At 41.2% G+C, this 14,518-nt stretch overlaps 1 protein-coding gene across 3 annotated transcripts in view; it reads left to right on the forward strand.

The window, feature by feature from the left end:
- The first annotated feature begins 215 nt into the window (after nucleotides 1-215).
- The window catches only part of LOC125882226 (disco-interacting protein 2 homolog C-like), a 94,534-nt gene continuing 80,231 nt past the window's right edge, over nucleotides 216-14,518 (forward strand). For all 3 annotated transcript variants that reach the window (XM_049565975.1, XM_049565976.1, XM_049565977.1), the window contains exon 1: nucleotides 216-782. In XM_049565975.1, the coding sequence (XP_049421932.1) occupies nucleotides 704-782 (79 nt within the window). In that variant the 5' untranslated portion in view covers nucleotides 216-703. The remainder of the gene's footprint in view (nucleotides 783-14,518) is intronic.

Below are 14,518 nucleotides of genomic sequence, written 5' to 3' on the forward strand. Positions count from 1 at the left end.
CACTTAAATAAATACAGAGAATGTCAAAAAATTAAAAAGTTAAAATAATTAAACAATAAATTAAAAAATATATTGAAGCTGATTTTTTTTAAAAAAAAATAATTTCATATCATTTTTATTAATGTTTTAACAAAAGGTGTGGTAAAATAAATAAATAAATAAATAAGATAAAAACAAAAATTTAAATAAATACAGAGTGTGTCGTATGTCAAAATCAGATTGTGGCTCAGGTGGAAAACGACGCTGTCACTCTGTACTGTAGGTGTGGTTGCTCGCGGCGCCCCCTGCTGGTGATGGCCGGCGCCACCTCGTCCCTCCGTAGAGTCACGTGACACCAGCGGCAAGAAGCTGCGAACGGCACTGACTGTGGGGCTGCGCGAGCCTCATCATCATCATCACTACCACCACCACAACTACCGCAACGGCAGCGTAGTGAGCCAACCGAGCAACCGGGGTCTTTACCGATTCGAGGAGCCGGGCGCCATGGCGGGCCCCCGTTAAAAACGAGACCCAGATTTATCCTCTTTGTTCTCCCTCGACGCCTCGTAGTCTTTCCGCGCCTCCGCCGAGGAGGGGCCGCCGAGGAGAAGCTCTCCCTTTCCGCTGAAGGAGGAGGCAGGAGTAGCAGCAGCAGCAGCAACAGCGGCGGCGGAGGAGGCGGCAGCAGTTTAACCGGGGAGGTGTTTTCTACGGCACAAGCCGAATGGCGGACCGTGAGGCGTCGCCGATACCGTTGGAGATCCGAGCCCGGCTGGCGGAGCTAGAGCTGGAGCTGTCAGAGGGTAAGAAATTAATAGAAAAAAGGGGCGAAAAAAAGCCCTCCTTCCCCCCTCCTCTTCCTTTTTTCCCTCGTTATCCCGTTATCTCACCACCACCATCATCACCATCCACACCAGGAGCCTACCTACTAACGGAATCTAACCGTTCATTCCTGCGGCCCCCTCCTCCTCCTCCTCACGTCCCCCTCCTGCTCCTCCCATCCAGATGTTTGTCAGCCAGGGACCGGCCTGGCCAGCGCTCTGTAGCCGGGAGAGGATGAGGGCAGAGCGGGAACACTGCGGGATTCGACCGCTGCTCTTTGTCTCTGCAGCGGTGCCGTTTAAAAAAAAAACAGCACACCCGACTGGCCCGCTCGCCCGTTGTGGGTCCGAAAACCAACCCGTTGTTTGACCTTGAGATGTTGACACAATCAGCCTACCTGTGTGTGTCTGTGTGTGTGTGTGTGTCTGTGTGTGTGGTCGGGTTTAATAATAGCATTGCGATGCAACGCTGCGTGACAGAGCTGCACAGAGGGGCAGTTTGGCTTTTGATGCCCGTGATCTGAGCCTCCTGCCTGAGTGTTTTTGGGCCTGCAGAGCAGCTGAGGATGAGGAGGATGCTTGGGAATATTTTTCACCCCCCCACCCTCCTTCACCCACCCCTCTTCCTCTCCTCTCTTTCCATACACAGATACAAACACCCTCTCTCTATGGGCCATTGAATCTCAATCACAGCAATCCACCCTGCTGCTACTTCAATATAACCCATCTCAGATAGGAACATGGCATTTCTGCCTTATATAATGGGGATGACATATTTTATTCATACAGGCTTGGGAAGGCCTACATTGTGAGGGAGGAAGCCTAGATACATGCTTGGATGTGAGCCACCCTGTTGCCTGAAATGTCCATTTATTGTGGATTCATGTGTGCTATATGAAGACATTTGTGTAACTCGACGCAGCAAACAAGGGTTAATGATGTTGCTCTGCTTTGCAGCAAAAATCTGATAGTGCGCGACTGAAGGTGATGAAGATTCAGCTTTACTCGTCTGTCACTTTTGTCAGGTCTGCAAAACCTGCAGTGAAACCTGCCTCACCTGCAGAGATGTGCAGCTGAGTACACAGTCTCAGGGTTTCCAGCATGACGTAGAATAGATGCAGTTTCAGGGTATAAATTCTGGGGCAGATGCTGAATAATTTTACATAAAAAGGGGTCAAATTTATACATAGAGACAATCAGGAATCTGCAGCTTTAATCCCCCCAAAAACATCTAGTCTTTGAAATCCCCCGAAAGCAGTCAAACCTGAACACATCAAACTGTCCCCTCTCCCTCTGATCAGCCTCATCATTTATAAAAGCCTTTATTTTCTCCCACTGCAGTGACACACACATACACACACACACACTGAGGTAAAACTGTGGCAGCTGCAGGCCTTTTGGAGCTCCTAATCCAGCCGAGAGTGTTTATCAGAGCAGAACCTGCTGCTGGCAGATGTTATTAATGATGGAAACGGCGGGAGGAAGTGGAAACGTCACGCCCGAACGTCAGACAGCATGAAACATTCCAAACATTCAGGTGTGTGTGTGTGTGTGTGTGTGTGTGTGTGTGTGTGTGTGTGAAGGACTGGCACTGTTATTGGCGGATCACAGCAGGATGAAGTCTGACAGGTGTCCTGATAGTGTGATGGACGTGACGGTGTGTGTGTGTGTGTCTGTCACTGGTGCTCAGCGAAAACAGAGGGTGTTTTAATGTGTCCGCTATTGGTTAATGTGTGTGTGTGTGTGTGTGTGTGTGTGTGGTCATTACAAAATAAGAACATGGTGTGCAGTAGATGAGGCATCTTTTCAAAGAGGCTTAAGATTGGGATCGAAAGAAAAACACTGTAATTCACTCTTTTTTTTTTTCATTTTTACTTGTTTCATATTGAACTTTTTTTTTAATAGTTTATTGATCGTTTAGTTTATTTAGTTTTAGTTTTATATTTACATACTGTATAGAGACACCCAAACATAATCAGTTTAGAGCTATGATAATTAGCCGATTAATCAGTAGATTGACATTTAATCGTTCAAGTAATTTTTTAAGCAACAATGCCAAAGATTCACCTATTCCAGTGAATATATTTGCTTGTTTTCTATGAAAAGTAAATTGAATATTGGTTATTTGAATATTGAAATTTTGGATTGTTGGACAGATTGCAAAACACTTTGCAGATATTGCCAACGGATTGTTAACAGCTAAAGTTGTCATCTAATTTCAGTGATATAAAACAGAGAAAGAATAAATTCCTTACACTTGAAAGGGTAGATTTAAGCCTGACATTGCCAGACCAAATCGCAAATACGTGTTAAACTGGAATCTCTATGTTTCATAGCAACATAACATGATATTATACTGAGCGATGGAAAAATGTGAAGAGACTACAATGTGCAGAGATGTGCTGTGATGGCCTGTGAACAAGTGTTGCCATTTTTGCCATCAGAATTTGAAGACAGAGAGTTCAGCATTGGTTGCAGCCATCTTGGTGTTTTTCTTTAAGCTCTGTATACTCTAGCGTGAGCTATGAGCATGCACAGTGTGTTGTTTGTTACAAGATGCTCTGAAATGCCAGTGAGCATACTAAGAAAACATTCTGCGTATAAGCACGAAGTCAACGAATGTCTCAGAATGAATGTTAACAGAAACGTAGGCTGCCTGGTAACAGTTGTACACACTGATGCATCCCCAAACATTGCATTTGTGTATTGTAATTATAACTGTTGCTGATGTCAAAGTTGAAATTATTTCATGCTGCTTTGTTTCCACCTGGGCTGCCACTCTCTCCAAGAAGCTGTTTTATAATCTCTCATGTTCGTCCATACCTGGCGCATACAGCCTCTTCTCTCCCCATGCATGAAAACATGCAAAGTGAAATTAAAGAAGTTTCAAGCTTGGCATTTATGTCAAGAAAATCTTGAAACTCAGAAAATGTTTTGACACTGAAGCAGGAAATTTGTACAATTTGAGATTCTACAAACAAAAGGTTGGCAGTTTTTGCAGAACAAAGCATCACTTTATTTTCCCCTGTCATGATACTCTTTGAATGAGATACTATCTTGAAAACATGCAAAGTGAAGATCAGTATGCTGGCTTTAATTTTAGAATTTGTGAAGCTCTGAAATGGTAAATGGACTGCACTTGTATAGCGCTTTCTAGTCTTCCAACCACTCAAAGCGCTTTTAGACTACATGTCACATTCACCAGTTCACACACACATTCATACACTAGTGGCCGAGGCTACCATACATGGTGGCACCTGCTACTCAGTAACCATTCTCACACAGGAGCAGCCATTGGGAGCAATTTGGGGTTCAGTATCTTGCCCTAAGAATACTTCGACATGTGGACTGGAGGAGCCAGAAATCGAACGCCTCCTCAAACTAATCGTTTTTTGGTTGATAAATGACTAAACGATTAACTGATCAAATCGTGTGCCTGACTAATCATCTCAGCTTTAGCACAGGGAGGAAAGAAGCATCCCACAATTCAACAAAATGAGAGCTTTTTCTACAAAATGACTACTGACAGGGAAGTAAAACAAGAATTCTCAGCATTAACAAAGTTTTCAATCCACAGAGACCTCCACTTTCAAATAGGCAGAGTGTTTGAGGACGTCGAGCCGTCACTGTTATTGAAATGCAGAGTAATGAACCTCAGGCAACAATTTCCTGTCAGATTTGATGGGATGAAACTTTTTATTCTTCGTCTTTGAGAAGACAAGCTGGCACTCCACCTGTTTATTAGATAAAGTCAGCAATCAGCCGAGCTCTGGCAGATAAGCCTCTCTCCCGCTCCTTCGCTTAGTGTCGCCCAAATCACATCATCTCTGCCGTATTACTGTGACCTCTAGGCATTAAGGCGTCATTCTCCAGCATTTCGGGGCATTTAGCTTGGCACTCATATGCAGAGTGACTTGCACACGGGACAAACGGAGCTGTCGATGGACTTGTTGGATGACAGTGGGGAGGGACTTCAACTCTAACTGACCTGCTGGTTGTGGAGCTGTCAAACTCCATGGCTGACATGTCCAACACACCTCAAAGTAACCGTTAAATCCTTGCATGATGAAGCTGTGGTACCCTGTGGTGTGTATTTTGGTTGTGCGTTGTTTTACCAAGCTGAAGCAGGGTTTATGTGAGGTGTCTCTGACCAGGAGAAACAAAGAGGAACTGATTTGAAAAGAGGGAATGTCCACACATGCATATTTAATCAACTAAGTGCTGCTCAGGTGTGAAACTGACGGCACATTTTTCTCCCCTGATAAATATTTCATAACATATCAGAGCTTGTTTTTTCTGTTTGAATATTTATTAAAGTGGAAACAGACAACTTTTCCTCCCCCCTAGCGTCTCCAAGTGGTATTATTGTTGGCGCTGCTGTTGCAAAGACAATCGTAACGCTTTGTTTTCCTCAGAGCCGAGCGACTACCAACAACACAGGACACACTGCGTTTTGTTTTCCACAGTGACTTCATTTGTTCCAATATCAGACAATATCTGCTGCTGGGGATAGTAACTGTAAAGAACTTACATTAATACTCTTTGGTAACTGGGGATAGTTATCGATAGCTACCAGGGAAAACAAAACCGCTATCCCCTTCCTGTTTTGGTTGTGCAGTGGTTGACAGTAGCCTTGGTACCTGACGCGTCTGTGAGGTCATGTTGTATGGCAGATCCGTCTAATCCCCTTCCTGCTCAGAAAGACTTCCAGCCAGAGATTCCCTGTTTGGACTAATCACAACCATTTATCTGACACTGGCTGGGTTTGATCATGGATGTATTACAAGATCTGAATACTGGACCCCAAGATGACACCTGTTCAGTCCAATAAGAATTGCTCGACTGACGCATAAACCAAAACAAGTCTCTAGCTTCCAGGTTTGCTTCAGCGATGTGCGGCCCACTAAATATAACTAGTAGTTTTTCTTGCCAGTAGACTTTACATTGTGATGACATCAGATCATTTAGAATTCCTTTTCTCGGCTTGAGATAAGTTTTACAAATATAAAACCTCCGTGCAACAAAAATTTATAACAGAAAAAGTTAAAAATGACCTTGTTGACAGTTGGAGGTAGGCTTGTCATCATAACATGAAATGTAGTGGTCAGTACCTGTGAAATTCTACGATTCAATTAAAAACACTCAACACTCACGATAAAATTTTAATTAAATTTTATTATTAATGCCTGATGATCCGCCTCAAATGCAAAGTACTAGTCTTCATGAGATTTTATGGGCGAGGAAACATGTATAAATGAATAGCCTAAAGAAACATATTTCTCCATTATTGTTGTTGTTGTTCAGACCTTGTACATGTAGAAAGTGATGAATGGTCTTTGTGGCGAGCACTTTGTCTCGCCCCTTCTCTACGTTGACAAGACAGCTGGGTAAAAAGGGACGGTGATGAGCTCAGTGTTTTACCCAAACTTAAACATGTACCAACTCTGCAGAGAAAAAAAAAAGCCAAACGTGCATCTCTCAGCACAGAATAGATACTCAGAATCTTGTGATGCTGCTGGCGTTTGTAGCATCATGTAAATGCAGCGCTAGCATTGCAAAGACCTAACGAAATACACTGGCCACTGAAAAAATGCTTTTCTTTGCAGTGCAGCTGCACTTGTTGCTGTCTTTCACATGTTGTTGTTCTGTGCTGGTAGACGTTCCTCTTCTTCCTTTGGAATTTAGCGGCAGACTAGAACACTTGTAGATCTTTATGCTGCCTCTGCAGAATTGTATCCCAGATGTCAATGGTACCAGACAAAAACCAGTACCATCATGTTTTCAGAATTTTGGCATCATCTTGGTACTGAAGTATTGGTTCTCGTGACACCCCTAGTCTGAGGTGTCCTGTCAACAGTTTTACCGGTGTGTCTTTTATGATGGTGGTCTGTGAGGAAAATGCTTTTTGGGCTGCAAGGGAATCAAGGCTGAGTGACATTCCCGTGCGCCTGGGTTTGATATGACTGCCAACTTGAGGGGCCTTTGTGCTATATGCAAAATATGTAATCACTTTATTTTTTGCTTGCACCCTTGCACCCGAAACATTACGGCGAGTATAAAAACAACCGTGATGGCTGCAGCTGATGTGGAACTTTCTGTTGAAATACTGTTTTCAAATTGTAATGTGTGAACAGACATTTTGATGCTGCACATTCACACCTCATTTCTGCATACTGTACTCTGTTTACATGTGTCCACCACTCAGGGCTATGTCACGTTTCGTTGCTCTGATTGGTTGTAGGTCTATTCAGTTGCTTCCAGAGGCATTTTGATCTACAGCCGTTGATAACGCCCATTGGGATTTAAAAATGAACTGAGAGGTTCCAGACTAAGTCACATTCGTGATTGGGTGTGGCGATGTCAGGCAAGGTTGATACATTTTGTAAATCAAACCTCCATTTTCCTGAGAGATCGTACGTGGTGGCAGACAGAATTGCATTGTGAAAGCCAGGCTTATAGGGAACCAGTCTAAATGCAGATGATGTCATTGTTCTGTTGTCACTACATTGTGGAATCGACATTTTCTTCATAAGTTAAAGCAAAAAACTTGCCTACTTGCACCTTAAGAGTAACAGAATGTGATTGTTTGACCTCCAAATTGATTTGTGAAAATGCAGCATTGCAACTTTCTATATTTTCACCATGAACAATGCAGCTCTAGTTTTCCTGTGTTTGTGCGTACGTACAACAACATCTGTGGCCTGGAGCGGAGCATTTGAGGTCAGTGTAGCTTTGTTTTCTCTATCTGCAATGCCTCAGACTCAAAAAAACAACCACCAACTCTAGTAGGGATGTTCATGAATAACCCATGATTAATTATTCTGTTGTGTATTTAAGTCAGTGAATGAATGAAACAATTATAAAGCTGCCATGGAATGTAGCTTTAGTCAGAGTTGATGGGGGAGAATTTCCGATTAGTGGAAATGTTTTATTAGTAATTTTACCTTAAGTCTGGAGGCAGGAAAGCTGTGATAAGAGTTACAGAGTATGTTTATAGTAAGTGAATATATGGTTGTCCACAGTAGGGTCAGTGGGGATCCCTTTTAGTGGCGCTCTGCTGTTCTTAAAAGCAGTTTAGGCCTCTGTGGGTTTATTTATATATCTAAGTAGATGTTTTAACCTCAACATCTGTCCCAACCTTAAGGTGGCAACATCACAGATTTTAGTTTAGCTCCAAGGATTAGTCATCACCATAAGTTAATAGCCAACAATAATCATTTTATTGGGGTTTTTTTTGTCATTTATAAATAAAAAAGGCTTCAACATTCTGCTGTAACAGCTTTGCAAATGTGAGAATTAGCCGGTTTTATATCATTTTGAATTGAACATCTTTACACAAGCAAAACAAGATGTCTGAAGTAGGGCTCTCAGGGTGAAGGAATAATAAGGTAAAGGTAAATAAGCTGTATTGTGAGGCTATTATTAGGTTTATTGTTGCTTTTTAAATGACAAAGATAAAACAAATTAAAATTGAATTTTAAATTAAATCCTTGGGTCATTAAGGGACACTGTGATTTTTCAGCTGTGATGCTTTGGTCAAATCTGGTTGCTATGATACAGAATATCTGCGAAAGTAAAACTGTTGGCACAAGGTAGAGAACTTGCACTGGATGAAGGGAAGGCTGAAGCACAGAGAGAGGACGAACCCGCCAATTTGTGTGGGTTCAGTATTCATTTCTCCATCGTTGTTGTTGTTCAGTGATGTGACAGTTGGTCTTTGTGGTATTTGTCCCTCCCCTCTTCCACTTGGATTGGACAGATGGGTTGAAAGTGACCATGAAGAACAGCTGTAGCTGTGGGGGGCGAACAGACCGCCACACAGATTTGAATTCTGTGGAAAACACTGAGCAATACTATGTTGGAACTTGCAACGGCCATTTTTAATTTTCAATTCTGACACTTAGTAGGCAATTGAATGGGCTCTATGTGACATCCAGAGCATGTGAGTTGTCTGCACATGGTTCGCTAACTTCATAAACAGTGCTAAAAAAAATTGCAACAGTGCTGACAGAGCTAACAGTGTTAATCATGACAACACCGTCCCAATATCAGCAGTAACCAATATATGAAGGCACGCACATACACTACCATGCACGCACATCCAGAACAGCTTACCACAAAAAACCACAGAGAAGCTCAGACTACAACACACACAGAGGTACTGTGACTTCATTCTTTGCTCAAGATGTCATTACTCCACTTTATCTTTACATAGCATGGGTTTCTGCTGTATTATTAATCTGAATGTCTCATGCAGAAACTCTAAAAAAAACCCTTTAATAAAAAACATATTGGATAGAAATAATCATTACTTGCAGGCTGACTGGAAAACATCCTCTCAGAGTTCATTGAGTCCAGCAGCTGCAAGTCAGACCAATCAGTGAGTTTTGGGTAGATGATCATTAAACTGGTGTTTTTAAACCCAGATTCAAGCATTTTTTCTGCTGCTGTGTGGAGCTGGCTTTGCTTTGGTCAACAGGGCAGAGTGTTATTTGAATGCTTTTGATACTAATAACACTAATGTCTGAGTTTCAGTACTAACACCAAAGCCATTACTTTTTCTGATACCTCGATTTGAGGAATATAAACCGAAGCCAAAGTTCTCGGATGTTTGATTTAGTCTGAAAACAAGCAGTTGTTCCAGAATTTAATGAAACACAGTCTGAAATTTTATTATATCTTATTTATATCTGATCAACAAACAAGACTACACTCTGTGCTACACATGTCAGTCAGCACCAGATAAGCATTAAGGTTTGATACCCTATTGGTCAATAATTTAGGCTAAATTGGATGGAACAAAAGCCATGTGTTTTTGGTTAAAATAGGAAGCAAACTAGTGACAGCTCAGTGAGCGGTGCTGCGTCGGTGTGTTATCAAAATAGAGTCAGCTGTCAGTCATTTGTTTGGGATGACGTCCGTCTCCATCACACGTCTGTTGCGCTTCATCTGACTACAATGAGCAGAACTCAGCTGTGGGCTGCATCTGTGGGTGTGTTGTATAATGGGACTGTTCAAAGAAGAAGACTCAGATCAGAGGCGTTTCTGATTGACTGAAAATCAATATCAGGATTTGACATCAGTTATGAATAAATAAATAACCCATCATCCGGGCTCTTTAACAACTAACTATGTTTGTTTTGAACAAAGGTGAGGTGTGTAATCATGTGACTCATAAGTGACTGGTGGTTGTGGTTTTTTTAACTAAAAAGCAGAGAGAAAGCTTTCCCTGAAAAAATACTTCAGTTTCACATTTGCAATTTTGATTTCTGTAAATTGATTATTCAAAAAACCCAAAATAATATGTCAGGAATCGATATTTGACTTACAGTTGTGCTAAAGAACACGTTGCCTGTAATTGCAGCATCTGTGATATTGCTTCTCCCCTCCAGCATCTTTTTATTATCGATACAAGCAAAAGAATCTATACACAGTACAATACAGTGTAGTTGGTAGGTTTAGACAGTATCTATTTTTTATACTTTCATACCTCCCTGACATTTCCCCAAGAGTACAAGGTATATAATAGTATTTTTGACACTGTCTAGGGTTGTGCGATAAAATTTTCTAACTGGCCACTCAGCCTAAGAACTGATGCCTCCCGACCTTGCAGCTGAGAGACATTCCACTTACTCTGTTAGCTTTTTTTAATGTAATAAACTCAAAAAATGTCCAAAAAGAAAATATTTTTATACCTATTTTCTAAGTTCTCAACAGGCTGAAAAAATGAAATCCCAAACTGACCCATGTGTGTTTGAGTCCGGCTCCGTTTGAGATTAAGAACTCTAATTTTCTTACTTGGGTCCAGACATTTAAATCTGCCTACTCCACCAAGTTGAGGCATCGTGACATGAAACAGCGGTTACTCGGTTAAAATAAAAAACAACTAATAAGCACCACAGGGAGGCTCGATTAGTCAATCAGTGACGAGAGTTTGACAAACGCCATTGTCAAGCACTGTCAAGTGGTTCGCCTTAACCAGTGAGGGGTAATAACAACAATGGCAGGCACTATAGAAAAGATAGATGCTGCTATCGAGGCTGTTCTGAATTTACCTCTCTAACCTTGTAGTTTGTTATACTTCTACTCACAAAATCCCAGCAAAATCCAAATGTTGACATGGCTACACATCAACGCGGACTTAAAATGACAATAGATTCAGGCTGATAGGTGGGTCTCTAGTGATTGGTTAGGGAGAATCGAATTCTCCTCCCCCAGGGGAATCATTTAGAGTAGGTGCAATGTCAGACTGAAGATGGGAACTGTAACAAGTTGACCGTTCAGTCTGTTATCAGGGGGCCTGTTTTACAAAAAATACACCTGTACGCCTTCTAAATTCTTTTTTCTCTCCTTCAAAATAAAATAGTTCGATTCATCTTTCCACTGTTCCAATAATCACCAACTCCGGTTTGGTTGAAGTAAAACCTTAATTTACGGAGCTAGATGTGGAAATATGCGGGTTCTCCTGCTGCTTTGACCCTGCTGTCTCTCTTTGCTGTTGCTGGCTGGATGTTTACAGTCCTGTAATGCTGTCCTCACCACTTGCAGTTGCCATCTTTCTCAGCTCAGCTACCTGTTCCATCAGTAGAGACTGAGCGCCTCAGTGCAGCATCTCCATGTCAGTTTAATAGAAAGTGTCTGTATTTATGACAGTATAGTACTGAAAATCATATTCAGGATTTCTAAATACCTTGTTATACTGTAATGCCATAGTACTGCCCAAGCCTAGTTGCCCAGTCAGATAGCCAATCAGAGTTGAGATCTTACAGGTAAACATCTGCACAGGAAAAGGTTATAAAAGCCAGAAATGTGTGGGCCAAGCAAGCAAGAGCTCATTTGCATGTGAAATTTGATAAACATGGTTGATCTGAGCCACAAACTCATCCGTGTCACAGACTTATTCTCTACTGTTTTCATAATTTTCTGTGTTATGATCACACAGTGTTTTCTACCAGGCTGCTAGTTTGTTGTTCCTCCACGTGATGTTTGGAAGTTGCTCAACACTCTCCTCCATACTCACATTCAGCAGAATCAGGACTACAACCAACAACTATTTTCATTAAGAATAAATCTGTTTTCATGAATTAACCATTAAGTCTATAAAATGTGGAGAAACAGCGAGAAATCACCTTTTTTCAAATGTCTTGTATTAACCAACCATCCAAAGTTAAAATGGAAAAAAAGTAGTAAATTCTCACATTTTTAGAGGCTGAAACGACCAAGTATTTGGCCTGGTCACATCTCCAGAATTTCTCTGTTTGTTTGTGTCTGTTGAATTTGACTGTTAAACCTTTTAATGAGATCAAAGAGACAAGTGGGAGAGACCAGCAGAGAGGTGCCACAACGGTAAACAGTGAATGGATCAGGTGTTTAACTGAAAATTGAGTCTAATTTTGATAATTGATAAACAGTGTCATCTATTGAGTGGAAATACCAAACGTTTGCCCATTTTAGCCTCACAAAACAAAGAGCAGGCAGCTCATAGGGCTGCAGCATGGGATTATCCTCAGTATTGATTGATTGATTATTGGTTTACTGGGTAAATAACAACAAATACGCATCACAACTTATCAGAAATGACAGTGACGACACCAAACTGCATATTTTTCTGACAAAAACGTCAAAAGGTTCAGACAAAAATCAACAAATGTTCTGTCATCAGCTGAAAAATGACCTTGAATGATTAATTATTCATCAAAATGGTCATTGATATGTTTTGTGTTGCTCATAGCTTCTCCTTTTTTTGCAAGTATGCAACTGTAAAGGCATAATTTCATTCTGCAATAACTGGAGATGGGTATTTATTAATGCTTTGTACATTTGGTTGAACAAAACATTAATAGAGCTACAATGATTAGTTTTTCAATATTTGATTGAATGATTTTTAAGCAAAAAATAATCTGTTTTTAGTAGGGCTGTAATCAACCAAAGAAAATCTTGGTCGACTAAAGTCGCACATAATCTTCAACTAATAGATTAGTTGTGGAAAGAAAAAAAAACTGCACATTATTTTTACTTCTGCTGTGGTGTGTCTGTGTCACTCTGCAGTTACACCTCCAAAACACAGTCAGTGGTAGAGGGCTGTGTTGTGTAAAGTTTAATCAAATCAGACTTTATTTATATGGTTGATTCTAAACACACATTAAACATAGAGACAATTTCTAACACAAGTACACAAACTGGCTTCACTATAAATCGCAGAACTGACAGACAAACACTTGTCTTTATCTGGACACATTTCACCCACCAATACAACATGCTAACGTTATTAGCACAAGTCTATGGCATTTTACATTGTATAAACTAGCCTAGCGTCTAGCGATCTTTCCCTCTTCTCATATAAAACCAGGGACAACAGCAACATGTAACAAAGGTAACAGCACATAGTTTGGCTCCATTACAACTCACAAGATTCACCGACAAAACAACCGTCACAGTAAACACGTTTTCCAAACAAATACAACATGCTAACGTTATTAGCGCTAGCCTATGGCATTTTACATTGTATACATTAGCCTAGCGACGAGCGGAAATTTGCTCTGCTCAAATGAAGCCAGGATAAATCCCTGAAGGATAAATCACACACACGACTTAAAATGCTATTTTAGTGGAGGCTTTACTGTCTTCACAATTTATTGTTTCTTATCTGTGAAATACAAGTAAATACAAGCTTCATTTCCACTGAGGGAAATGGTGTCAGCTTACAGAAACAGACAGGAGGTCTGCGTCACCGCGACGCTGAGCGTGAGGGTGGGCGAGTTCAACTTTCTGTCAACAGGTAACTTAGCCTGTCCCCCCCGCCGCAGGAAATAATGGATTAATCCTTGAAAGCTGTTGATGTAGCACTTTTCTCCTTATGAAAGTAATACGGCGATTATTCGACTAATGAGAATTTGGTCGGACGAAAGCATGGCGACCAAATAATTGACGAATTGACCAGGAGACTACAGCCCTAGTTTTTAGCCTCTAAAAAGAAGATTTTCAGGTTATCTCAGTTTTATATTATTGTGAACTGGATATTTTTCGGTTTCGTACTGTTGGTGGGACAAAATGAGATGTTTAAAGATGTCAATTTGGACTCTAAGGAACAATCAGTTGAGAGAATAATGAGGAAATTAATCAGTTGGTTGCTGCCTTAATGAATAGATTTAATGAAAAAGATAATGAAAGAATAACTGATAGAGAAAATAATTAAATGTATGTGACGTCATAATGTCTTTCCACTAGTGGCATCTTAACCCACTGCCTTTGTGGACGTGACACTTGGCTGCCACTGCAAATGTGCGTGTGTGTGTGTTTGTGTGTGTGGTGCCCCCGGCTCTGCTCTGGACACATGCGTTGTAGGTCCAGTGGACGCTCCACAGTCCACACGGGTTCATGCATGTGAGTGTGGTGACAGCCCAAGGTCCCAATGCATGACGCATACTTCAGTCCTCAGATTGTGTGTGTGTGTGTATTTCTCTGTGTGTGTATTTGTGCCTGCTGGAGGTAGATTTGGTTACCATGGCGGCTTTGTGGGTGGACTGGCTGTTTATGATGATGTGATAAGAAAGGGAGAGAGAGAGATCAAATAAAAGCAGGATATTGAGGGAAAAGACAGCAGAGCAGAAGCCAGCAGAAACAGATGGATAGATATATTGATGGATGGATGGATGGATGGATGGTGGATAGAGGCAGTGGTTTATTTGTTGTCATTCAGCTCTTCTCCCTACTGTATA

The sequence above is a fragment of the Epinephelus fuscoguttatus genome, linkage group LG21, assembly GCF_011397635.1.
Source record: "Epinephelus fuscoguttatus linkage group LG21, E.fuscoguttatus.final_Chr_v1".
Lineage (NCBI taxonomy): Eukaryota > Metazoa > Chordata > Actinopteri > Perciformes > Serranidae > Epinephelus > Epinephelus fuscoguttatus.